Genomic DNA, 27,853 nt, shown 5'->3' with positions numbered 1-27,853 from the left:
AAACTCCTTAGTGAGCTACCCTGAGATGCCCTTGCCAGTAATGCACATAGCAATTTTGCAACAAAAAACCACTGTAAAAATTGTTATGAAACCCAATAAAAAAATTAATGATGAGTAGAAATAGAAAAAATCTTTTACAATGAAATTCTACCACATGATTACTGACAGTGTAGTTGTATTTCTCTATTCTGTCTATGCGATGCAGTGATAGGCATCCCATGCTGCTTACCACCCCACTTAAAGCCCTGCTGCTTAAACATGCAACAGGATAGTGACAGTACCTGTGACTATCTTCTTCCTCAGTTTTGAAATCTCTGTGGTGTGCTCTCACAGAAAGCAAAGAAACAGTAACTACTACAAGTTCCCAGTGACTCTTTCCAGCTGGATGCTGGAAACTAGTTGTTCAGATTTTGATGGCAATGTCTGTAAAAGTCATGTTTGCAGGATTTGTTTCCAAAGCCTCATTACTGGACTCCAGAAAAATAACATATTATGTGTCAATGTTTAATGTGATCCACTCTATTCATTGCCACAGACAGCTGCGACCCTCTTTAAATGGTGCTATTCTATCCCATTTAAAATGCCTGCACAGGGAAAAGAAGCAGCTTTTTAAATCAAAATACAATCAAGAAAACAGAATATGGATGCTTTGCTTCAATTATGTTTCAAATCATATTTCAAAGTCAGTTTATAAGAGAAATGCTGGTTTATCAATCTGACTTTTTACAACAAGAAGGAGGACAAAATCCTCAAGTTATTTAGGGACTGACCTGACAAAAGCTCTGCATACCTGCTCTGCCTTGTCGACAGAACAGTTTGAAGAAATTCAATGGAACTGCTCTTTACAGGCTGTAAAGACAAGCATGTGCAAAGGTTCTTGCAGGATCAGAGTCCAGCATTATATTCATACTTGACACCACCAAATGGAGCCCCATCTTTGAGGAAATTTGGTCTGAAAAGGTGACTACACTGAGTAGGTGGAAATCAAAGAAAAATAATGGACTTCAATAAATGAGGATTCAAGAGTTTTAAGGAAGCAGAATTTAGAACACCAGAACAGACAATTCTCGGAACATACCAAACAGCTTCCTTACAGCCTGAGGAGACACAGGGAATTCTTTACGATCAGGGCCTTGAGTTTACCACAGAAGTACTAGTTCTGGAGTAACTCCAATGGAGAGGGCTTCCCATTGAATTAGTCTATCATTCCCCATGACTCCTCTCCATTCTCCTCTTCCACAGCGTATTCAGGTGCTGTGAAAGCATTTTAAGAAATGCCTATGTGTCCTGTACTAACTTCACAGCCCCCAAAAAATTCTCAATCACATTTAATTTCCAGAAAGTTAAGACAGAAGCAGTAAAAATGGATTAGCATGCAGTTATAAAGGACTTGTGAAGCAGTGCACCAGTTTTACTCATCCTATTAGTCCAGTAATGCTAATCTACATACCCTTCCTTACACGTGTAAGATACCGTGTTTCCAAAAGTAAAGTTATTTCCAGTGATGACCGCATCTTTGATGGCAGGAGGGGATCCACAAGAGACAATGTTGCAAGCTGGAGGTGTGCTGTTCCAGTTTCCTGAAGATGCACAGACAAGTACAGAAGGTCCCTGAAGGCTGAGACATAAAGATCATTATTAAGGCTGCCATTTCAGTCCAGGTGAGGAACAGAGAGGGAGAGAGGTGCTTTGCTTCTCACTGACTTCCTTGCCCCAGTGAAACCAAGGGGAGGGATTCTCTCACTGACTTCAGTAGAGGTCAGAATCTCACCCTCTGTTCATGAAAAAGCACTCTGATGCTGTCAAAAAAGCTGGTCTTCAGATTATTTTGAAGAGAGAGCTGGTGGAATTCATGTGGGGCCTCAGTGCACTGTGCAGACAAACACATAACTTCTGCTGTAGCTTTCCCCATCTTTGAGACACAAAAGAAGGTCATGGCGTACTAAAATATTTATTTAAGCTTAAAGATTTACTTGTATGCCATCAACACCATGCCGATCTTGAGACTTGCAACTGGGCCTCAGTTCAAGACCTGATTCACTCAAGGACTTAAACACTATCTTCACTCAGAAAACTGAAGGAAATGCTCCAGTTCAGGTTTGTTTCCTTCAGGTGGTAAAGGATTTTGCTTGAGTGAACGGGCCACATGCATTTGAAGTTAATGGTATTTTTTGGCTTCCTTAGCTGCGGAAACAGCAATGCTTTGATACCAGAGGTGTGACTCAGTTGTCTAAGCAGAGGTATTCAACACCACCCTGAGATGCCCTGCGTGAATCCCATGGCCTCCAGCTGCTATGTCACCTGGCTATGGATTCCCCATAATCCCATGTCATATCTGAGAGCCCTACACAGGTGTGTCTGATTCTCTACAATTTCATCTCAAATAGCATTAGAACCCCATGTTTAGTTGACTGAAATGAGCTCAGGGGTTAATGGAAGAGAACACTGAACTATAAAGCTCTTACAGATACGGCACAGGCCCTTGTCAGGGCAGTGGGCTCTGCCTACCTGTGGCAATATGTTTAAGACAAAAAGCATATAAGAGGTGCTTGAAGGAGGAGACTGGGTCCACATTTAGGTCCGGACATACTGCATAAAAGGGATATTGTTTGGGAGGACTTCCCCTGGCGTGGTGACCTCAGGAAACAGGACTTCTCTCACCAAGCTACACAGGTAAAGGGAAAAAGTCACAAGTGATGTGGCATTTGCTGCCTATATGTCCTAAGTCTATGGTCAAAAACATCAATGACATCGGTAAAAACAGTGCCTGGTTTAGTGGGGTCCAGATAAGCCCACACTTGTGGATCTATGACACTGGGCTGCAGCTGAGGTAACCATTTGTATTAACATAATTAAAACATTCACAAGATGAGCACACCTCACCTACCTGCCTGCATCTAGACACGGGAATGCTTGTAGCAGGAAAATACAGAAAAAATTCAGACCTGAACAGGTCCATATGAGATCGCATATGTCAGAGCAGATCTGCTAGAGGTACAAGAAGACATCAGGAGAGGCAGCAACTTGTACTAAAAGCCACATCCTTGGACATAGGTTACTGTATTATTTTTAAATTGCAGCATATTAAAAATGTATTTTCAATATAATTGCTTACAAACGTAAAACAGAATAAAACCCTAGAATAAATTACTACAAAGAGTTCAAGGAGTAAATGAGTAACTTCCAGAAGGTTCTTGCACCATAGGCATTGTAAAACAATAGCAAAAATAATACTGGGTGTCTACTAAAGCTATAGGGGTATGATAATCTTTAAAGACAACTCAGAACTTTCAAAAATAATAACAACTATTTTCCTGAACATTCAAAATATGTCTTCGAGCTTGATGGTAAAATGAAAGCATTAAATATATATATATAGTAAATCGTGAATGACCTTCTTGAACTCCTCAAATTTAGGATGAAATACAGAAATTACCTTCAAGATATAAAGACATCTTTTAAAATTCTATTTAAGAATTTAATCTTTCTGAGCAATGATCCCAGCTTTGTTTTTTTCAGACATAAGTTAGACCTTCCAGCAAGCATGCTGTCTGCATTTGGCTCAGGAACGTTCCTGCATTTACCTGTATCCATTGTCACAGGTGTATGATACAGAGGAAAGGTAGGTTGTGCCAGTGAGTGTGTATTTTCCATTGCTGATATCCTGTGGGCTAGGACAAGTCACCATTTCACAGGAGGGGGGAGGATGATTCCAAATGCCACTAGCAAGACACAGAATTTCCTTTTCACCCACTAAGTGGTATCCATCATTGCATCTGAGTTAGAAGAAAAGAAGTGCTATCAAACACAGACCCTTTTATGCACAACGTAATTAGCTGTACCTTTTCTCTCTTCATCCACACGTGCATACACCATCTGTCTCTGCAGGGCATGGAGAGGTAGTACTGAGTAAACCTTCCGCTCTGCTAGTGAAGAGCCACAGCTATAACCATATGTATTTCATGATTTTAATCCCATCTTGCTCCTCTCCTTCATTTAGGACACTCTCTCAATTCATCCATGCTCTAGTTTGTTGCCAGATTCTCAACCAATTATTAATATAGCACTTCAAGCATACTGAATTCCTACCTGTACACCACCTTGTTGTGGTATGTAAAATTTGAGCCCAAAATGGCACTGTTCTCTGGAATAACTGGACTGCCACAGGATATAGCTTTAAAAAGACAGGAATGACAAGTGAGGTTGATATAACACAAGTAAAAAAGAACAGAAAATCAGGATTGTTTTCTCTAAATAGGTTTGAAGAGGTAAAGCCCTAGGTAACACTGGGTTCTTGACTCAGCTATAACTGACATTCAGTAGTTGGAACTGCTCTAAAACCCACACGATTGATTGTCAAAAGGATTCCATAGCCACCCCTCCCTGTGGACAAAGTAATTGTTTTTTTTGACATTGCCTTTGTCACCCCTTCATTTTGCCCTGTTGCTTCACCTCATTAGTTCTGGTTTTCTAAAAAAACCCAATTATACTATGTATATGTACATGCACCAGCCTGTCCCCTCTGGTTGTTTTTTATCCACCGAAACACAGTTAGTGATCTTTAATACATTAAGTTCCCACAAGCTCCTTGACAACAGGAGGTTGGGTGGAGAAGAAAGACACTTAATGTTTGCATTAAAATGAGATGAGTCTACGCCTTTGACACTTTGGGGAATCTGCTTAAGAGAGTAACACTATGAATATGACAACTGTTGGAAAAGATTCAACTGGTGCTTACATCTCTTAAGACAACAGAAACACCAACACCGAGACCCAGGTCTTCTAGGACAGGGTTTCATTAGCTGCTACGTCTCTAAAGGCTCTACCCTACTACTTTCCCCCTTCCATCTCTCTAACAACACACATTACAATATGCATTCTCCCCAGGAACCACACCTTCGCAGTACGGAATTGGGTGGCTCCACTCTCCAGACTCCATGCATGTAAGTTTAGTCACTCCTGTCAGCTGAAACCCTTCTTCACAGGAAAATCTTACTTCACTGCCAACACTGTAAGTGTCTCCATATAAATGGCCATGCTCTGGATTTCCTGGATTGCGGCACTTCACCGGTTCTGAGGAGGAAAATAGTAACTATAAATAACATAACTAAGTACCAGATTTTATAAACAAGATGCAGGGAATATCCTTGAGAATTTTTTGAAAGTAGGAAAGCAGAGCATGTGGAAAACACTCATAAATAAATTACAGCCTTAACAGCTTTTCTTTGTTCTGTATGTGACAGGCACTGAAGACTCATGCAAGCAAGCTAATCTTGATATGGAAGAGCCTTCTGTAACTGGGTTTGCATTCATTGTCAGAAGAAAACACATCTCACAGTCATTTTTCCCTCTGTGAGGGAAAGCCCACTCCAGCATGTCCAGCCTTGAACATGAAATCAGCTCAGCTACCTTTTATCCCAACCTATGCCACTGTCTTGTCATCTTCATACAAAGTTACCTTGCTTAATGTTTCCACCCGCAGCAAAAGCCCTACTCAGATGCCTGCAATTAAGTATTTCTTCACTGCCTAGCTCTGCTGTGAGAACTAACAACATGTGGCCTGTGGCCTTCCCAGGTCTTCAGCACACTTGCTCCATGTGCAAGAGGATTATGCACGCCTCTATGTCTTGGAGCAGAACCCCAATGACAGCTGTCTCCATAGGGAGAGGTGAGTTCTCAAGAAACAAACGGAGACACTTCATCACAGCCTCATTAGGGCCAAAGTGATCTGGAGATGGGAGCATGCCTGCCCTGTACCTCCCTAGATATCAATTACTGGCAACTGTTTTCCACAGTTGGGAGGCAGCAGAACCTTGGAAATGTTAGCCTGATGTTTTTCTTTTCCATACCTGCACACTTTTTACCATCTCCTGTGTAAGGAGGGATGCAAGTGCAAACATAGGATCCATTTGTGTTGAGACAAGATGCATGCTCATCGCAGTCTGATCCAACAGCACATTCATCAACATCTACAAAAAAGAATCACATAAAAGATGTCTCTAGGGTGGTATTTGTAATAAGCATCTGCTTTAAATTTCTGTCTCACTAACTGTCAAGAGGAATCACTTTATTTAGTATAATTAAAAATCACTTCAGTCACATTTTTGATGCACTAGTAAAAATCATTAATATTTAATATTTATGTTTTCTATATAACTTAGTATACAATATTGTAAAATGTGTGAAAATCAGAGACAAAGCCTATTAACCTTCAGTCAATATCTCCACAAAAAGTATACAGTTTTCAAATAGTAAAAGAACAGACATCGTAACTCATGTATGGTTACTACTAGTTTGGACAGACACTATGAGGGAGGACTTCACAACAAACACTTGCTTGGGAAATCCACTATATTTCAAACTTCACACTTGTAAGACCGGAAAACTTAGCCAAGAGGGGAAACATAAAATATGATTAGAGCCCCATCTTTGCTGAAGAGAATTCCACTCCAACTAGAAATGAGAAAAGCCTTCAGTTGCCAAAAAAGTTGAAATGAGTTCAAAATATATTAGTTATTATAATTAACCATTTATATGATAGTAATGCCTAGAAATGCCAATTGATGATTTATGCTTCATGTGGCTTGGTACTGTAGAGCAAAAAAAATCCCTTGCTCCAGAATACTTCATATCAGCTCTCAAATCCTGACTGTAAAGAAGTGTTCATGGTATGTAAACAATAAGTCATAAATTGCAAAGGGTCAATTTCAAAGTATCAGGGATTATTCCTCATATAAATCAGACTGTTAGAGATAGATAGAACAATTCTTCATTTAAAAGTTCTCCTACAGGACAGCTGTTGAACTAGGTATATCATGCAGACATACAGCTGGAGTTCTTTGCCCATTTCCGGCAAAAAAACCAACTTGGTTAAAAAAGCAACAAAATGTACTGAATTGGTGCACTCATTCTTCACTGCTGAATGGGTCTGGCCAGCCCGAAAAGAACCAACAATGTTCTGAAAAGCGAGTTTCTATCTGGCATGCAGGATGAAAAGTGCACATTATATCAAAACAGTTGCCAATTACACAAGCACCAGGGGAATGCAAAGTGCTACCACAGCAGAACTGGAATGACTGCTCCTCCTGTAATGTCTTGTAAGGCAAGGAAGAGTGGAAGGACACTATGAATCAAATCCATAACAGAGCAGAAGGAATGCCCCAGGGCACAAGTGTACCAGGCTTTGTTAGCACCTGCCTGGAGCATGAATCAGAAAGGTAAAGCGTGGGTTAGGGTGCCAAAGCCACTCTGGTTTTCCTTTTGCCTTTAGTCTACTCTGCTTTAGAGAGACAAGGCAAGCTGGAAGGTGGGGCATAGGGCTTTCCTTCTGAACATTACGCTGCCTACTGCACAGACATCAAACTATTTGGACAGCCTTGCAGTATCTGCTCTGAGCCTGTTCAACTTCAGGCCTTGGTATAAAGTGCAAAGGAGAAAAGCAAAAAGAGGAACAATAGACTGGATGGCCTGTTGGAGGTTCTGAAGGAGTGCCTGGAGACAGGATGCTATGAAACCAGATGGATCCTACTCCAAAGTGAATTTTGGCAGAACTAAAAGACTGTTGGCTTTGCTTTTACTCATCTTGACTAAAAAAAGTGCTACACCTACATAAAATAAAAAGTCAAATCAAACAGAAATCTTGCCAGGTTGTTAGCCTGCAACTCCCACGTTAGGCATGACTAAGACGGCAGCAAACCAAGTACAGCTAGCTAGCGGATTCCAACAGGGATCTGCTGGAGAGATGACCCTACAAGAACAGTCATGCCTAGTCCTCCTCCTCCATAGACCAGTACAATGCTGGCCTGTCTCACCTTTCAGCTCCTGCAGCTGCCTCTGGTAGAACAGACCCAGCTGACCAGGAAGTAAGTTATGGCATAGCAACTATGTGAGTTGTGTCCATAAGCGTGCTCCCAGCCCTCTCAATGCTGCAGCTGCTTGCTGGCAGGTGTGTGTGGCTGACCATTAAATCCCCACAGTGTAAGAAGGCTTTGAGGCAAGGAGCAAAGGTGATCTGCCCATGAAGCTCAGGGAATAATGCGGCATGTGACTGACCCCTGCCTGCTGTTACAAAGAAGCTGATTCAACCTAAGGGGACAGGAAAGCGGCCTTTGTTCGAGGTTAACAGCGATCAAGGGTTGAGTGGATCAACTGGTGGTGTCAAATGTCTCCCCCTGAGTTCATTAAAGGAGTGCGAATGTGTCACTGAGTTAGCCAGACAAGTTTGGGGAAGAACTGAATACGCGGCTCAGGCCAACATAGAATATAAAAACCAAACAACTAGCAATGGGCTTGAGTTGGCTTCAACCCACATATTCATTCCTGGCTCCTGGGGACACCCAGTGTCATGATGGCAAACACATTATAGAGACTTGTAATGGGAAATACGCTGGTATTGTGATTGAAGTGTATTGCAATTGCTATATTTTGCTAAGTGGAACTTACATTTATTTGTATTGTGTTATGCAGTGTATTTTGTATCACTCTGCTAAATTAGAAATCCTGTGCAGCATCAACTATCTTCAAATAAGTAAATTTGATACTAAACATAACAACCTCCACATGTGGAACATCTAAAAGAACCTGGTCAGAGAGTACGGGACACTGACAGGGTGCTGAAGCACAGGGAAATGCACAGGTTAGAAGCAGAAAACGCAAGGACTTCATGGCTAAGTGAACCTGGAAGGAGAGAGGCTGGGAGTGCAATGCAGGCTTATAGGGTGTGGGGTATACAAGAGGATTGACAGAGAAGTTGTCAGAATGTAGTTTGGGTTTCACATAATGCCGAACATGTTATTTCAGAAACGTTAATATTTTGGAGTGTGATTTCTGAGACTCTGGTCAGCCATAATTTCAGAATTAAATCCCACCAAACCCAAGGGCACAGGACAAGTGCAAAATCTCCAGCCCATGCATGTAGGGCAATTCTCACCTAGGCAAGATGGTGAAATGCTGTTCCAGCTCCCATTGTCCTGGCACAACATCCTGGAGTCGCCCAACAAATAGTAGCCATTGTTGCAGTGATAGGTAACGGTACTGCCGGCAAAGAAGTCCTCAGCTGAATAAAATCCGTTTTCTAAAGGTGGAGGCACTCCACAGCTGATTCCTGCAACATGAGTGAAAAGAGGGCATAGACATTAGCAGAGCAGACACAGATCAACTTCAGAATAATTCCACATGAGAGCCACCACTGGAGATTTTTTTCCTGAAACTGTGGAATTCCATCCGCAAAAGGTCCCAGACATTTTCTGAGGTAGCTAAGTGATGCCAGTTCTGGCAGAGGGTCTTGTTCTGTGGGCACTTTTCAACCAGAGACTGAGCAGGACTTTCCAGCTCCTACTATTCTACTGGCTATGGAGGAAACATCTGTGACTATGACCTGAGCAGATGCTCTTCAGTCACAGGACACTTCTCCTGATAATCAATGATCCTTGGTGAGTTATAAGGAAAAAGGAAAATGAAGTTTGCCTCCATGGAAGTTTCTGTTATTTCCCTTCATGGAAAAACAACCTCAATGTTACTGTGTTTGAACATTGCAAAACTAGCTAACAGATTACTGCTAAGAAGTTACAGTACTGGTCTGAGACCAGGGAATGTATGAAAGATGGAGATGTTGGAACTGACCTCACATACAACCGTGGGCATCACTTTGACTTTGACTATAGTACATGAACCCTTTTGACCCCATCTGTGTCAGCAGAAGGTATTACTGTACCTGCCTGCCGGAGGTTACCATTTATTCTAGCAGAGCTGCTTCTGTTCATTTCAATGAAGATGAGATGAACTTATTCCAACTGCTACACAGCTCATCGTTGTAACTGCATGGATTGTAGCAACTACCTGAAGTCATGACTAACTGGGGAGGTCCCAATGAACTGGAGGGTAGCAAATGTAGCACCCATCTACAAAAAAGGCAGAAAGGAGGATCCAGGAATCTCGGTAGCAGGGAAATCTAACCTCGGTAGCAGGGAAGGTCATGGAGCAGATCATCTTGAGTGCCATTACAAGTCATATAATGGACAAGCAGGGGATCAGGCCTAGTCAGCATGGGTTTATGAAAGGCAGGTCCTGCCTGACGAACCTGATCTCCTTCTATGACAAGATGACCCGATTACTGGATGAGGGAAAGGCTGTGGACATTGTCTACGTAGACTTTCGAAAAGCATTTGACACTGTCCCCCACAGAATTCTCATGGGAAAACTGGCGGCTCATGGCCTGGGTGAACATACGATCTGCTGGATCAAGCACTGGCTGGATGGGCAGTCCCAAAGAGTGGTGGTCAATGGAGTTAAATCCAGCTGGCAGCCGGTCACAAGTGGTGTCCCTCAGGGCTCGGTGTTGGGACCATTTCTGTTTAACATCTTTATTGATGACCTTGATAAGGACATAGAGTGTATCATCAGCAAGTTTGCAGATGACACCAAGTTCAGCGAGAGTGTTGATCTGCATGAGGATAGGGAGGCCCTACAGAGAGACTTGGATAGATTGGACCGATGGGCTAATGCTAATGGAATGTCCTTCAACAAGGCCAAGTGCCAGGTCCTGCAGTTGGGCCACAACAACCCCATGCATCGCTACAGGCTTGGGGCAGTGTGGCTGGAGAGCTGCCTGGCAGAAAAGGACCTGGGGGTTCTAATTGACAAGCGGCTGAACATGAGCCAGCAGTGTGCCCAGGTGGCCAAGAGGGCCAATGGCATCCTGGCTTGTATTAGAAACAGTGTGACCAGCAGAAGGAGGGAGGTGATTGTCCCCCTGTACTCAGCACTGGTGAGGCCACACCTTGAATATTGTGTCCAGTTTTGGGCACCTCAATATGAGAGAGATATCGAGGCGCTGGAGCGAGTGCAGAGGAGGGCAACGAAGCTGGTGGAGGGCCTGGAGAATAAATCTTATGAGGAGTGATTGAAGGAGCTGGGACTGTTCAGTTTGAGGAAGAGGAGGCTGAGGGGAGACCTCATCACTCTCTACAACTACTTGAAAGGACATTGTAGAGGGGTTGGTGCTGGTCTCTTCTCACAGGTAATTAGCGCTAGAACAAGAGGCAATGGCTTCTAGCTGCAGGGTAGGTTTAGGCTGGACATTAGGAAAAAATTCTTCACAGAGAGAGTGGTCAGACACTGGAATAGGCTGCCCAGGGAGGTGGTGGAGTCACCATCCCTGAATGTGTTTAAGACTCGTTTAGATGTGGTGTTAAGGGATACAGTGTAAGGGCGAACTTTGTAGAGTGGAGTTGGTGGTTGGACTCGATGATCCCAAGGGTCTTTTCCAACCTAAACGATTCTATGATTCTATGATTCTAACTCCTTCCTCCCCAGTCATGTGCAAGGATCACACAGTAAAACACTGCAAAGTGGTAATAGAAGCCAAGTATCGGCTGTAGAAGGATAGAGCCTGTAACAAAGACAGGCTGTCAGGGGAGGGGCACCTGTGGTTTTGGGGTTCTTTGTTAGCTTGAAGAGGAAAAGGATCCTGGTGGGTGAAAGGAGTGATTACAATGAGCCTGATTCAGTCAGTAGAAAGCTCTTTTCTGCACCACACCTTCCACGATAAACCCTGTAGCTTTTTATGCAGGAAACACCTATCTTCAACCCACTTTAATTCATCAGGTACTTGTGGAACAGGCTGAGACAGGCCAGTGGGAGAGTCTGGCCCTCACTCACTCAGCATGTTTGTGGCAGGTCAACCCTGGTCTGTCTGAGCTCTGTGCTCAACAGGTAAAACTGCATGGCCCAATACAGAGAAATGAGATGACAACACTAACAGGATTCTGGTGGCTTGTCACTGGTAACACACGAAAAAAGAGAAAAGCTGTCTCTGCCAGTGAACTTCTGCTCTGCCCAGCAGGACTTGTTTTTGGGTAAGTCCTCACATGCATGCTATTCTTTAGGCAGAAGAGGAGAAAGATCCTAAATTTGTGCTATAAACAACTGAATAAAGAGGAAAACATGAAAATCACATCAAATCTAGATCAAACTATTTTTAAGGCATTGTTAACAAATTTGATGATTTTCTCCAAACTACTGAATGATTCTGGGATTGTGCAATACCTATTTCTGGAGGTAATTTACTATTCTGCTGAAATGAAAAATATAGTCAGCTTCAACACATGCAACTGCAGTCACATGTGCAGCCACAGCAGAGAAGAATCAAAGGAAAGGAGAAGGCAGGGGCAGGAAAGCAGGAATCAAAGAACTCCGGCAATCTGAATGTATATAGCCTAGTTTCTTAGAAGAAATCCTGTAGGTCTTGGAGCACTTTTAAATTCTGACAGAAATACCTGCTGCCTTTAAAGAAATTATAACGTACTAATGCCAAAACTTTTACTTCAAACCAGATGTTCTCAGTGACACTTAAAAATCACAGAGATATTCTAGCACTTCATGTGCATCTTCCACACTCCTGATGCCACTAGGGAGGAAAGTCTGGAGTATCAGATTGCTGATGCAAATAGACTCATTTCTAATGAGTCTAACGCCATGGGCATTAGAAACTGACTGAAAAAGGCGTCAGAATCCAACTGTGATGTAGCTCCTGCTCAGTAAAACAGAAGTTTAGTTTTAAGCACATATGTATATGCTGTAACATAGATGGATTCAAGTGTATCATAGCTACAGGGATAAACAAGCCACGAATAGTGACAGGGTCCAAATAAAAGCTGGGGTTTCCTAATCCTGTCAGCCCACTGAGACAACTCACTTTCACAGCGGGGAAAAGGCCGCGTCCACTGTCCCAGGTTAAGGCAGTGTTGAACAGAGTTTCCCACTATCTGGAAGCCTGGGTCACAGGAAAGGCTCACTTTTGACCCTGGCTTTAAATCAGCAGAAGAGGCCCGCAGATGTGGTATGGATCCTTGCAAAGATGGACAGTCTGTGGACAAAATATATGCATACAGTGAGAGATACAGCTATGCGTTAAAACAAATAAATTTGTTATGTAATTGTTTGATCCCATATAAGTTTATCTAGGAGAAAGCTTTGGGAAGTGTTATGTATGTATCCTGCTCTGGTTCAAAGGTTTTTGAGAATCACTGACATGTAACATCAGAAAAGGAAACTGTAGGAAAAGAGGTGAGGAGGCAGTAGATATTTTAATATGATCCAATTATTTTTAGAATAAAAGACAAGAAAAACTTCTTTCTGACCCAACACCATCTTCACTCTTTCCCCATTTCAATTCAGGAAACAATAAATCTCTTTCAGAGACTCCAATGAACTTTTGTTACAAACCCCTGGAATTTGAGGAACGAAGGACTGAATGTTCTAACTGTCAAATTATCAAAATAATTTATTCAAGGTTAGTAGGGCAAAGGCTGCAAGCTAGCATATTTGACCTCATAAAAGAGTCTTATAATATTGTTCAGAAAAAAAGGGGTTCTAGGAAATAAATTTCTAACCAGCACAAAATATACTCTTGTAATCTATCTTCACTCTTCCAACAACTCCTGGCAGGAAATCTGGCCAGGCTAGCACATTTCCTTTTTGAAGTTCTTCTGGACAGGATGTTGCCAGAGATTTTACCTATGGATTTAAAACAGTTGATTAGGTGCTGTTGAAGGACCATGTAGGAAAAGAATGTAAAAAAATATTCCTTCCATGTCTGCATGCAACACTTGAACAAATCACTGAATAAGCGATGTTCATCCTTTCTAGCACAAGAGGCTTCTGGCTGAACTACTTGTTATTCTGCACTTATAAGCCAGCTAGCTGTGGACAGGCATGTACTGAGGCAATACCTGAAGGAATATTTGTCATACAAGCAAAATCTAAAACATAGTTCTTGAAACACAATTGCATTTGTTATCAGGAAAGAAACATGTATATATGTCACAGAAAAAGGCAGATATGACAATGCAACCTGAAGAGAGAACTTGATGTATTTGCAGAAAAATGTCAAATAGGAGCCAGAAGGAACTTAATGTTGAAGATCTGCATTCCTCAAACTCTGCTAGCACTGCACCACGTTTAGGGAACTAAAAAACCAAAAGGAGCAGTTTAATAAAGCAATTTGTTGTTTCCAGGACAAGAGTTTTGTGAATTCAACGCACTAGGCTTTTGTGTGGCTTTCCAAAACATTTCAGGCAAGGCCTGCCCATACCAATACTAGCATTGTCATTGTCATTGGTATTGGCATTGACTTCAATCAAAACAGGACAGGACCATAACTAAACATGTACTGAAACGGGAATGATATAGGTAAACTAAGGATTGCAGAAAGAAAGGAACACACTGTGAGATCAACAGCATATTAATATCTTGGGAGGAGATCTGGTCAAATATCTTTGATGGAAAAGTTTTCCATTTAAAACATAACTCCTTTAATGGACCACTTCTTTCGCATTCTTACTACAAGAAACTGAAATGCCAATGGGAATCCTTAAGCTGTTTCAGTACTGTATTTTAATGTAAAAAAAATTAATTATTTCAATAAAGTAAAAATATTTCTACTTCTTCACTGTGACCCTGAGAATCTATTAAACACAGTAACATTATTATATTTCTATCTGGCCACCAACAGAAGGACTTGGGGAACACAACAGCAGATGGCACAGTACTTTTAAACTACTCAGACACCAGTGTAAATTATATGCAACAGTAAGAATATGCAGCCAGACCCTTTCTGATGGAATGTCACATAAATATTCCATAATGGTCCCTTGGAAGGAGCTCAGGTGCCCTGATCCCAACATTTGTGAAAAAGAAGGCTGTCTAGTTCCATTGGATGCTCAGGGAGATTTCTGCTACGTCAAAATGTTTTAAAACTGCAAATGAAAGACCAGGGCTTGAATTCACTCTGCATTGCCTTTGTTCACTGTAACTCCAGGAACAGGTAGGAAACATAGTTCCAGAAGGTGACTGGGACTAAGGTGTTATTATTGGCACAGTATTCCCCATTACGTTCCTCCCTGTCAGACAGACACAATTGTCTTTCACCCATGGAACTGCTGAAAAAACCATATGTGCCCCGAGGAGGATAAATGCACAGCAAAGGGGTAATTAAGGATTTCCTCTTCTTTGAAGATATCAGAGAGGGAAGTGGTCTATGGAGAAAAGATGCTTATTCAATCAAGAGAACATGTTAGTAATTAGGCTACGGAGAGTACTTTCTACTCTTTGGCTCTTTTGTGCTGGAGTAATTCCCTGTCAGGGAGAAAGGAATATTTCCTTCAGCAGCATGAAAAAAATGAATTAAGAAGAGCAAAGATGAGCAGCCCAGTTGGCTGTGTACGTCTCAGCACAGCCAGCCTACCCATGCAATACATGCTGAATGGCTTCAGGGCATAGCTAGCTGGTTAGAAAGCACAGGCGTGCCCCGTTTGTGCCCAACAGTTGGGAAACTGTCTTTCACAGAAGGGTGACTGTCTTCTGTCAAGTCTCCAGTGGATGATACCAACTACCAAGAATAATGTGCTATACTGTCTGTCTTTGTGAGAAAGGAAGGTGATGAACACCAGGCTGAATTATTCTCACGTTGTCCCTACCCTGAACTCCAGTGAGGCGGATCAGAGTCTCGTAGAGTCAGCTTAGTTGGAGAAGAGAGCAACCTGCTCTGTTTATTCTGAGGCCATTTCAGAGATCTCACTTCTACAGTATGTGCTGATGGAAACTGCTTAGGCCAAGGGCTGCAAACAAGCTGCAAGGAATCTGCAGGGGAAAATTTCCAGTGTGGGAAAGAAAGATTTGGGAATCAGCCCTTCCAAGCCATATGATGGAGAATGAAGGGCTGGAAAGGACCTCACTTTCCCATATAGACAACTCGTATTTCTACAGCTATCTACTCAGCAGCAAAAGCAGCAGACTGTTGGTTTACTCACACAAAATTAATGTGCAAGTGGATGGGCAACTAAAGCACACAAAGAAAACTCTTAAAAGAGTGAACTTAGCCCTGCTTTTGTTCATGGCTGAGAACAGGAAGGTAAGACTTACTGAATAGTTCCATCTGGCCATAACAAAACTGATAGTAACAGATTAACAATACTGGTTTACTATCCCAAGCTCTGAAATAAATGAGGTAAAAATTTTATAGGAAGTTTACTTGGCTCAACTGCCTCAGCTCCCCTGTCTGGTCTCACATCTGTCTTTTCAGATGAGTAATATGAATGCCATAAAGGAAGGGCAGGTTATTCTTCCCCATCACAACTGCATTGCATTTGATGCAAATGGGAATTTAATCAACCCTGTCATTAAAGACTGGCAACTACTGAGAAAGAGAAAATTGAGCTTACTCACTTCACCAGTGTGTCCTGTAAAATCACAGGGTACTTATTAGCTTAAAAACTGCTAGTGAACAAAAACCTGAAGATTTGACTTGGCAATACAACAACTGGTGACCCCAAAAGCAGTTCTGGGGTCACCCAAACAGTAACAGACTGTTGGGTGGTTCTGACATAGCAGAAAGCCAAAGTAGCAAAGAAAAGGAGGAAGACGCAGAGGAGACATCTGGATGCTGTAAGCAAAGATTCTTCTTTATTTCTATTTTCTGTTAATTTCATTATTTCTTATTTGGATTATGGATAACAAACAATGATAAACTACTAAGTAGTGGTAAAACCTTAAAAAAAAACACAAGGAGAAGGGCAAAACCTTTACACTGTCATCAGGTTTGCAGATAATATCAAACTGGGACGCCCAGTCAGTATGCTCAAGGACAGAGCTACATGCCTACGGACCTTGACAGGCTGGAGGAATGGGCCAACACAGACCTCATGAAATTCACGAAGAACAAATGGGAAGAAAAAACTTCTGAATGACACAGGCTGGGGAAAGCCTGCAGAGGGAGCAGCTCTGTGGAAAAGCACCTAGGGGCTCTGGCAGGCACTGAGCTGAGTATCGGCCCTGGCAATAATGAGGACCAACAGCATCCTTGGCTGTGTGAATAGGGTCACAACCAGAAAACCAAGGAAGGGATTATTCCCTCTTCTCTGTGCTCATTAGACCATATCTGGAGTACTGCATTCCATTTTGGGCTCCTCAGTACAAGAAAGACATTCTTCCCCCTGTACTCGGCACTGGTGAGGTCCTACCTCGACTACTGTGTCCAGTTTTGGGCCCCTCACCACGAAAAAGACATTGAGGTGATGGAGTGTGTCCAGAGAAGGGCAATGAAGCTGGTGAGGGGTCTGGAAAACAAGTCTTATGAGGAGCAGCTGAGGGAACTGGAGTTGTTCAGCCTGGAGAAAAGGAGGCTGAGGGGAGACCTTATAGCTCCCTACAACTACCTGAAAGGAGGTTGTAGCCAGGTGGGCGTTGGTCTCTTTTCCCAAGTAACAGGCGACAGGACAAGAGGAAACAGCCTCAAGTTGTGCCAGGGGACGTTTAGATTGGATATTAGGAAAAATGTTTACACTGAAAGGGTTATTAAAGCATTGGAACAGGCTGCCCAGGGAAGTGGTTGAGGCACCATCTCTGGAGGTATTTAAAAGACAGGTAGACGTAGTGCTTAGAGATATAGTATAGTGATGTTTTTGTCAGAGTTAGGTTGATGGTTGGACTAGATGATCTGAAAGGTCCCTTCCAACCTAGGCAATTTTATGATTCTATGACAAGCTGGAGCAAGTTCAGGGGAGGGCATCAAAAAGGTGATGGGCTGGAGCATTTGCCCTGTGAGAAGAGGCTGTGGGACTAAGACTGATTCAGCTTGGAGCAGAGACAGCTTTGAGGACACCTAACAGCAGCCTCTGGTAGCTATAGGGAGATAATCACATATATAGAGTTGGGCTCTTCACAGTGGCGCGTGGTGGAAGACAGAAACAGTAGTCATAAACTGAAGTGGGAGGTCCCAACTACATATAACTAAATAGCTCAAGTTTTTCATAGTGTCTAATGTGTCGACAGAAATTCTGATGCATCCCCTCTGAAGTTTTACTGGTGCCTTCACAGAGGAGGATGAGGGAATCATAAACTGTAAAACAAGCCCTGAGCTGATTTCATTGGGTTTTCTCCCTCTTTAACATGACTGCTAGCCTTTGTGTATGCCTTAATTTCTCTTTCAAAGCTATGTAATACGGAAAGGTTCAGTCAAAATAGAAGGTGACTTCAGTGTTGATTTTACCACACCTACTTTTGCTTATGCTAAGCTTATTACCTTAAACCAGAGCTTCATCTCGTCCCCAGTGACTTCTGTGGGAACAGAAGTCTATCCAACATGCTAAGTTGGAATGCCTTTTTAAATGTTCATCCTACATTCAGAGCCCTGTGCTCAAACACTGCTGTAAGGACTTACCTGCTGTGGAGACAGGACATGGTCCCAGATGTTGAGCTGGCTGATGGAGCCCACAAAAGATTCAGCTGGGTTGAATCCTTCTCCTTTCTGATCTTGCTCTTGACCCAGTACAAGTGCACCACCACCTAAACTCAGAGAGAATTAGAACAGGGATAGGAAACAAAGCCTTACAGCAGGGATCCCCAAAAGAAGATTAAAAATTAAGAAAAACAAAACTTTTGCTACATTATGTTACTAAGATTTTCTAGTGCAGGAGACCAGCCCCTTCAATAAATTCTCTCAGCAAACCCCTGGGAAGTCTTATGCTAGACCGACGTAAGTGAGCATAACAATTTGGAAGTGACTCTCGAATATGCATTAATGCTAAACTCAGGCTGATGAGAGCAAAAACTTTACATGGCTGCTTCAGGAATGGTATTGACTTTAAGAGGCCAATTCTAGCTCAGTACCTGAAGCATATTACAGAGCAATGCAAAATGCAATTTTGAGCAGGTGTGTCATATTTCACAGTTCTAGCTCACACTTGCTGCTTTAAACAAAAGCTTAAGAAGTCAGGCAGAAAAATTTGATTCAAAACCCTCAGAAGCACATTGGTGATTAGACAGTCAATGATCTGACATGCCATGCAAGTTAAAATTCTTCTCCTTGACAATAATACAGACAATGTGGACATGTATTTTGTATGTCACAGGGTGTATGAACAAGGGCAAAAAGTAATGGAGTCTGCACACTTCCTTAGATCTTGTGTCTGGAGAGAACTGCAACGTAATTGGGAAAGTCAGGGGCAAACATAAGGTACACAAACTACTTTTTTTTTCTTAATATGAATAGTTTTTGAAACTCTATGTAAATTTGGATGGTAGTACGAAAGCAGTATCAAAATGAAATCTCTTTGCAGTAATCTAATACCAGGTCTTTATTAGCTCTTCAGTACTGATGGTATTCCTTTTCACGTCTTCTGATATTACTGGAAAGACTGCTGATTACAAGAAACAATGCAAAACCCAACTTGTTAAGAAAAAATGCAAACGTAACTTTAAAAAGATGTCTGAAAGTAACAGCAGAAGGCTAATTCAATCAACTCTGAGCACACATTTGTAAGGGAAATGCCATTTGAACTTAAGTTTGTTGTATGACAAACCTATTCTCCATTCCAAAATCAGCTCAGTACAGGCTCCTTTTTAGACTAAACTTTGTCACCCCCAAAGCAAGTTAGCTACTAGTTTATCCTAGAAATGTCCACTATGTCTTCAGCAAGGCTAAGTGAGGGAACTGTCCTCATGAACAAGAATAACAAATGTGAGCCCTGCATAAATGCTGAAAATGTGAAAACATACTAAAACCACCAAAATAAACACTTCCTTGCAGGCACAGCAAATTCTGCAATAAAAACAGAACGAAGGCAACAGATCTGGTGTAATATAAATAAAGCATACCAGGAATTTTTGAGCCAACAGAGAGCCCACTGCCTCCATCAGACAGTTTTCCATCGATGTACACTTTCCATGCCCCATCTGTACATGTCCACGTGACTGCAATGTGATGCCAGTTACCATCATTCACTGAAGGACAGTCTGTGATCCTCTCTTTCCCATTTACATAAAGAACCCAGCTGCATGGAAGGAAGATGAAGGCATACTCAGTTGCATGCAGCAACTTTAAAAGCATGGCCCATCCCACATTACTCAGAGAAATGTTACTTGCCAAAAGAGATAACTGTGTCTACACCATACAAGGAATTTCTCTTGAAACGTCATCATACAAGATATCTCTCTCTCAGAGAACTTGGAAGTCATGGTTATCATATGCAAAGCATGGTGAAATAGGTGCTGTGCTTTTGTACCAAACCATGAAAAGTCAAGTCATGGCTGCACAGTGGATTCTTAAACTTAGGCCCATCCCTGCTTTTGGAGTCACATTAAAAGTACTCTGAGTGCTAAGCTCCATTTTATCCAATCATTGTCTCAATGCATCATTTAAATATGATGTAAATGTGGTCCAGACAAAAATGTTCCGCTTTCAAAACGTCACTGCTTCCTTGGCATTACTCTTCTACTTGGCAGAAAGCAATGAAAACAAAGCCAGAAGAACAAAACAAGGAGGCAACTCCAGCTATGGAGTTTGGATGCAGATTTTTCTATCCCAAAGTAGATAAAGCTGACACTTGTACTTCTGGTCTATGCTTTCTTTACCTATTCAAGACATCTGTAAGCTACAGAAAAGCAGAACTGTGATTTACCCATTGTAATCAGTGAGAAGAAATGCATTATCACTTCCATTCTCCACTGCATAAGAAATGGGAGTTCCATAGTTTGTGGTGTCAGTGGATTTCATCCAGAACGTACAGGTGATGTCACCAAGAGATGGGAAGACACCATCAAGCATGACGTATCCATAGATACCAGAGACTTCAAAATCAAGATTGAAACCAGAGGACTGTTCTGCAACAAAGACAAAGAGTTTTCAGAGCTACATTCCTGAAAACCCAGAAAGACAACGAAATGGAATCTAAGCAAATGCAATAAAATGGAATACAACCCATCTACAAAAATTATTCACTTTAAATTGATCAGAGGGAGAAAGAATTACAGCAGTCTAACATCAGCTAGCATACAGAGCTTTCCAGGGCTAGAAAACTCATAGGGTTTGAAGAAAAATGACTGGAAAAGAAGCTAATTATCTAACAAACAATGAATGTGAACCTTGCTTTTCAGTCCTCTATCAATGAAATGACATATCTATCTGCCAACCTACAACCAAAAGAGGTGTGATCAGCTCGTTCCATTTTATTCACAAGAGTTATGATTAAAAAAAAATATTTTTTTTTCTGTTCTGGACTTACTGAAATACACTTCACTTATATAGAACAGCACTTCTGTGCTGCTCTTCAACGCAGAGTGACATGCTTTACAAGCATACTACATGTATGCACTTGGTAGTGGAGCTCCCCTGAAAGCTGGCTGTTATTAAACTGGGACATAGGATGGCAGGCCTAAATGACCTGTATGCCCTCTACTGTCTCTGTGAAATCAACACGGGTTCTTCAGCTTCTGTTTAAAGGTTCACCAGCTACTACTGTGACACCTCATAATTTTCATGGGGTGGCTAAAAGACAAATGGATTTGATCCTCATGGTTGTGTGGCCCACCTCCAGCATCATCCAAAAGGTTGCACGAGGTGTGACCCATTTTGTCTGAACATGTAGAACTTCATGCCCTTTTGCTCATAGGGAACCTGATGCCTTTAGGACTTTTAAAGCTGAGACCACCACATACTAATCTCTACCTCTGTGATGCAAAGCCCTACATGAAATGTAAGAAACAGGAAGAGCTAATTAACTCAGATACACAAAGCAAATACAAATTAAACTTGATAGACTGACTAGGTATTAAAAAGATAGAACTGTGCCTTAGAAAAGAGAAATTAATATAAACATGACATAACATACATGCTGTTCCTTGTGTGCAATTACATGTATTGACACCACAGTCACACAGAGTCCCACCACCCTAGCTGCTTTCTGGGGAAGCTGTATGAAATCAGCCCACTCAGTGCAAATCTTGCCCAGAGACTTAGTCAAGCCACCCTTTTCTGCCACTTGGTCCTGTGTACCTGTTTCACACCTGCTGCCTGTAAAGCCAGGGGGACATTTACAGATGTATGAGTTCAAGGCATCCACACAGGTGGCTTGGTTTAAGCAGGGACTGGAGTCACACTCATTGATGTTCACTTCACAGTTTAGTCCTGTGTACCCTGTCACACACAGACACCTATGGAGGAAAGGAGAAGCACATTTCAAGGGTGGCTGCTCTCATGACAAAGAATCCTGGCCATGAGACCAGGTCCACCAACAGGAATAGCACATACTGAAAAAAAACCCAAAACCACAGAAGAGATACTACAGAATTAATGGAGCTTTAGTTTGGTTATTCCTCTAAATATGCTTGAATTCTATTAGCTACATAATATTTCTTCTTGATAGCGACAATACAATATTAAAACACAACGTCTGCGTTTCTTCATATGAAACTGGAAGAGACAATTCTTGCTTTCCTGTGAGTGGAGCATGCCTTCTAGAGTCCACAGAATTATACAAGAGGTACTCGACTTTTCAGGCAGGTATGCTTACACAGAGGAAAAAACCAAGGAAGTAGAAAGCAACCAAAACCTCTGGTACTTGGAAAACCAAGGTATTTGAAAGGCACTGAAAATTCTGGGGCTTTGGGGAGGGAAGAGTTACTAAAGCCAGGCAGTAACAGCTGTTCCATCTCTCTACAGTGATCTAGGATATGACACTGCTATTGGTATTTGTAGCTTCTGATCTGAGTTCGGATACCCTAAAGCATAAAAATAAATATTTCGAAGATTCCACCAGTGTTTGTATTTTAATCTCTATATTCTCAGTATGTACAGCTATCCCTGCCTTCAATGCTACAGAAATGTAATATTACCATGTACACAACTGGTCATCACCTATTCTTCTAGTGGAAAGCAAGACAAACCCTTGGAGCTTGGGAAAGCAGATTTCTTTAGGAAGATCAATATTAAAACCATGCAGTCCTACCATGCTTACACTTCAAACTGTGCGTATTTTCTCTGCTGTCTACCTTGGAATTTTTTAAGAGTGAGGACACTAAGATTTATTTTCTTGTCTTTTAAAATCCATGTGCATAAGGGGACCATTTATATTGGATCAGGCTGTCAAGTGACTTGCTGAAATCTAAGAACGAAGCACCACACATCTGACTTTCCACATTGCATTACATCAATCATCTGGTTTTCACCTGAAGCTGTTGATACCATCTCTGCATGTAGCTCCATTCCTACAGGGTCTGCTGAGACACTCATCGATGTTTCTTTCACACAAGACACCAGTAAAACCTGGGAGGCACTTGCAGGAGAAGCTGCCAACTCGATCTTCACAAATAGCCCTATTAAGACAGGGGTTTGAAAGGCATTCATTGACCTCCATTTCGCAGTGAGCACCTGAGAAGAAAAGAACAAAGTCACAGTTCCACTTTGAATTAAGCTAAGAAAGAAGATTACTAACCAATCTCTGTTTCCAGGAAACAGCAAACACCGGGGTAGCCATGCAGGATTTACTCCATCTGGGATTTACCACATTAACTGAGGTTAAGTGGTCATAGAAGAATTATGGGAACCATCTTTGCAGTTGTAGAAATTAACATTCAGAAACTGTGGGGAATTTATACGGATATTGCCCATTGTGTGAGTAAGGTGGGCTGAATCAGGAAATCACCGGAGAAACTATTCTGAGGAACTAATGAAAAGCTGCTACAAAAGACATTTAGCTGGAACCTTAGCTCTAAGCAGAAAAAGCCAGAAACACATGATTCTGGAATTTCTTCTGTGAGTTACAGCTCTATGTTACAAGCACCGAAGAATGAAGAAACTGCATGTGATTTCATAGTGGAGCTCTTTGGCAACATGATAACCAACAGATATGCCTAGTTGTTACGGAAATCTATGAAAGCAGTAGAAGGCTGACTATGGCGATGGGAAGTAGTTTTAATATAGATCATCTTGTATACTCTTATAATATTCATCTTTTTAAAATAAAATTAAACATAACATTTCACAACCATGTGAATGTCCTTATTCTTTCCTCAACAAAACACAGTAAATTCGTGGCAAAATTAGGAACAGAACACCGATCACTTACTAAATCCTTCTGAAGCCACACTTGCACTACTGGGACTCTGAGAGATCACATGGATGTAGGGAAACTAAACTAGCACATCCTTATCAACATATAATATATGGAAAACATGGCAATGAGATTGAAACATAATGGACAGGGTAGGAAGACATCTTTTTTGGTCAGAAAGAGTGAAGGCTGACTTAAATAGAAAGAGATGTACCTGTGAACCCTTTTGCACAAGTGCAGCGGTAACCGTTCTTGCCATCAACACAGTGGGCTCCATTCAAACATGGACTGGAGCTACATTCATTTATGTCTTCCTCACACAGGAGACCTTCAAACAGCAAGGGTTACAAAGCATGGTCAAGACATAGTCAAGGTCTGCATGCTGCAGTGACTGGATGTGGAAGACAGAACAGCACTATGTAGTTTGCATAAAAAAAGGCTACAGAGATCAGATGATAAAATTCCATGTTCGACTGCACTACTCCAAACCCCTACAAACGTCATCTGCATTATTTAGATGCCGGGATGTGAAAGATGTGAAGTCCATGGTTTCTCTTTATAAAGTTTAAAAAATATCCAGCAAGTGTTGCTGTCGATACATGTATAGCCATAAATACGAAAAATGAGGGACACCATTTCTGGAGGAAAACAACAAGCTTTTTTTTTTCAATCACACAAAATTTCCTCCTCAGTAGTTTATTTCAATATTTAGAAATCAGGTGCAGTTTTGGCAAAGTACTCAAGCATGTCAGTTTCCTCACAGATTTCAATACCTACAACATGAAAAAGCCTGAGAAAAAAGATAATAAAAATCCCACTCACTTAGTCATAGGGCTGGAGTAAAGCAACGGCATAAATGCTTTGTCTAGTCAGGCCATATTCAGTCTCACAAGCATTTTCCCTGTGAGTATTTACTAATTTCCTAAACTTCATTCCTTTTTCTTTTCAGACCAGAAACATCACAAACTAGAAGCATACATGCACATACGTGCACACAGACTGTCCTTGAGCGTTCATCCTTGTATTTCAAAACCCATTCACATACAGTAGAACCTTACTCTAACCTGTAGATCAGGTTGCCTTCCCGTTATAATTCCATGGATGTGGAATTATATAGTTCTTGTGTTTTGTGTTATCAACTTGGCACAGAAACAATGCCTGTCTGAAGAAGAGCTACGAAGTGAAACAAATTACCTGAATACCCTGGTTGACAATGGCAAACAAAGGTCCCAATGCCATCTTTACACATCCCTTTGTTGTGACAAGGAGATGACTTACACTCATCAACTTCTGTTTCACATTTCAAGCCTGGAATGCAAAATAAAGGACTGAGAACAGAGAACAAAATTTGAAATTGTTCAGCAACATAGGAGTCATGACTACTTAATGTAGGAAAACATGACTGATTATGTGCCTACATTACCAGACATTCAGGTTTATTACCTTCTCTTTAGATTATGTTTTAACACAGACCTGAGACAAAATGCTATTAAAAAGTTATGATACGCATCGGGCAACAGACTGATCAGTTCCAGATAGTGGCACTTAATATCTATGACAAGTAACAAAGATCACTTCTCGATAATAGCTGAACAGTAAGTCATCTGTTTGCTTTGAAGCAATGTGGTGGTGTGACCGTCCCAACTCCTTTTAGGCCACTTGGTGCCTGGTGCAATTTCCCCCACTACCTGGGACACATAACAATATAATGGACCAGAACTGTTATGCCAACCCATTAACACCTGGGACACATAATGGTCCAACATAAAAGAAAGATAGTGAAGGATGATGGACCAGAACCTTATGGCAACCCCTTAGTGCACGTGACTCCTGTGACTCCTATCAATAACGGTAATTGATCACTCCTTACAATATATGGATCACAGCTCAAAGAGGGGGGTGATACCAGAACTTCCAGATCTAACAAGTTCTAGGCTTGCACAACTGGTGGGAAGTACCAGAATATCACATTGTCTGAGTTTGGCTGGAGTGGAAAAGTACCTGATGAAAGTCAATTATCTTGGACCCTATAAGTAGCGATTCTAGTGAGACCCTTTGAGCTCTTCTGGGTCACAGTGGGCTGTGCCCAGCATCTCCCCCGAGCTGGGATGCCACTCTGTCAGATATCTCAAGGATTAAAAGGCCAGGGCAAGTCAACCCACTCAAGTCTCTGTTATCACCTGCTGAGGAATGCCAACGCATTGTGAGTATTTACTCCAAACTCTAGAGGAGGGAAATTTTAACTATAGTCTAGCCTCTCTTTCATCCAGCTCTCTATCCATGTGTCTCTAATATACACATTAGCTTTTATGAGTGTGGGTGTTCTTATATTTTACGAGATCCAAATACTTTGTGCATGTGTAAGGAGTCAAAAGAGGCACCTGTCAGCTCACTGGGGTTGCCCACTACGAAGGAATCTGGTCGTAGCAATTAAAGACTCGTGTGTATGTGTGTGTGTGTGATCCCTCAAGTGGTATGTTTGTGCTCATATGTATATGTATTGATTTGGGATACCTCATTTTAAGTTAGTGTGAATCTTGTCATTTTCAAATCTGTAATTAAGTTGCTGTTCAATCATTTTGTTAAATCATTTTGTAAATTCTTAAATAGGTTAATGATTAAGTGCTGCTAAAATTCAACCTCTTGACCTTCCTCAAATCATTAAGAAATTTTGAATTGCTGCTAAATCATAGCTGTGTCAAATATTTCCATCCGCAACTGGGAAGCTAACACTGAAGAGGAATACAGGCAGATCTGGTGGAACTAGCTGTTTAGAGTGCAAATTTCCAGCTTTTGCTAATCATTGTCAAGTGATAGGATTTTCAAATCCACTAACTCAACTAGAAGAAACCCCATTCGAAATCCTTTTCTGCCAAACACATATAACTCAGCGAGAACATGAGGAACTATTTATTTTCTTAATACTTATGTATGGCAAATCTGTGATGGATGTTCCAATCGTTTAGGCTATACTCTTGCACTGAAATGTTTTGCTCCTTTATGCTTGCTCATGTTAAGATATGGAGACATTAGCTCCTCCACGGGCTTCTCAATTTTTTACCTGTATATCCAAGTGGGCATATGCAAATATATCCACTTCCCAACTGTTTGCATGTCCCATTGTTGTGGCATGGTTCCAGGAAACACTCATGAAAGACCTGCCAGAGGCAAGAATGATACTATTACAGTGAAGGTGGAAATATAGTTGGAACAAAATACTGTAATTTGAAACTGCACACCCCATAGTCATTTTGTAAAACTGTGAAAATAAAGTCACTGGTATTAACTTCTACCTCTTCCTCTGTGTCTCTTCAGCATACCAACCATTCTTTTTACTAGAGAAGAATACCAGGAATCTGAATTCTTTTTTTAACTCACCTTTTACTTAGCAAAATGTGATGATCGCAGTTGTTCCCTTAGAACTTTCTTAGCTATGATTCACAGTGACGTTTTATATTATGCTATCTTTTATATGAGAGTTCTCCACTTTCTCTCACTTTTACACCAGCTAATCACTTCCTGCTACCTACTGGTCATCAGGTGAACTGGTGGGGAACTTCACTGTGCAGCGCTATTTTTTCTGACATAGGAAACCTGAGTTCAGCAAAGCCTTTAAGTGAATGGTCAACTAAGACCACAGGAGATCAGTTTGTCAGCTGTCTGTATGTTATATAATGGTTCAGGTCAAATTTACCATCAGTCAACTTTGCTCCTGTTTATACAATGTCCTAACTTTAGATTCAAACAAAGCTGTCTTGTCAGAGTTACAGACTTAGGGGGAGACGGTGGGCATTAGGGGGCATCTCTGGCAAATATTGTCACTGGAGCAGTTTCTGTTACATGAGGACTTGCCTGTATTTCAAATGGGGTGCTCACAGCAGAAGGGAGTTCTGCTTGCCTCCTCTCAAGTGTATCTATGTCGCAATAAGTAAAACAAAGATTTTACAACTGGGACTTAGAAGCCTGGT

The 27,853-nt window shown here is 41.5% G+C and overlaps 1 protein-coding gene across 2 annotated transcripts in view; it reads right to left on the bottom strand.

Moving 5' to 3' along the window:
• Positions 1–27,853, bottom strand: part of SVEP1 (sushi, von Willebrand factor type A, EGF and pentraxin domain containing 1) — a 132,599-nt gene that overhangs the window by 32,862 nt on the left and 71,884 nt on the right. For both annotated transcript variants that reach the window (XM_074569193.1, XM_074569194.1), the window contains 16 exons: positions 26,947–27,043; positions 25,080–25,193; positions 24,100–24,213; positions 23,002–23,203; positions 21,830–21,987; positions 20,457–20,658; positions 19,654–19,829; positions 18,218–18,342; positions 13,392–13,515; positions 12,695–12,865; positions 8,930–9,103; positions 5,850–5,969; positions 4,897–5,073; positions 4,090–4,174; positions 3,585–3,776; positions 1,451–1,618 (listed from right to left, as the gene is read on the bottom strand). In XM_074569193.1, the coding sequence (XP_074425294.1) occupies positions 1,451–1,618; positions 3,585–3,776; positions 4,090–4,174; positions 4,897–5,073; positions 5,850–5,969; positions 8,930–9,103; positions 12,695–12,865; positions 13,392–13,515; positions 18,218–18,342; positions 19,654–19,829; positions 20,457–20,658; positions 21,830–21,987; positions 23,002–23,203; positions 24,100–24,213; positions 25,080–25,193; positions 26,947–27,043 (2,399 nt within the window). The remainder of the gene's footprint in view (positions 1–1,450; positions 1,619–3,584; positions 3,777–4,089; positions 4,175–4,896; positions 5,074–5,849; positions 5,970–8,929; positions 9,104–12,694; positions 12,866–13,391; positions 13,516–18,217; positions 18,343–19,653; positions 19,830–20,456; positions 20,659–21,829; positions 21,988–23,001; positions 23,204–24,099; positions 24,214–25,079; positions 25,194–26,946; positions 27,044–27,853) is intronic.

This window comes from Larus michahellis, chromosome Z (assembly GCF_964199755.1).
Source record: "Larus michahellis chromosome Z, bLarMic1.1, whole genome shotgun sequence".
Taxonomy (NCBI): Eukaryota; Metazoa; Chordata; class Aves; order Charadriiformes; family Laridae; genus Larus; species Larus michahellis.
The sequence above is the reverse complement of the archived record's forward strand: the minus strand, read 5'-3'. Positions and strand labels throughout refer to the sequence as shown.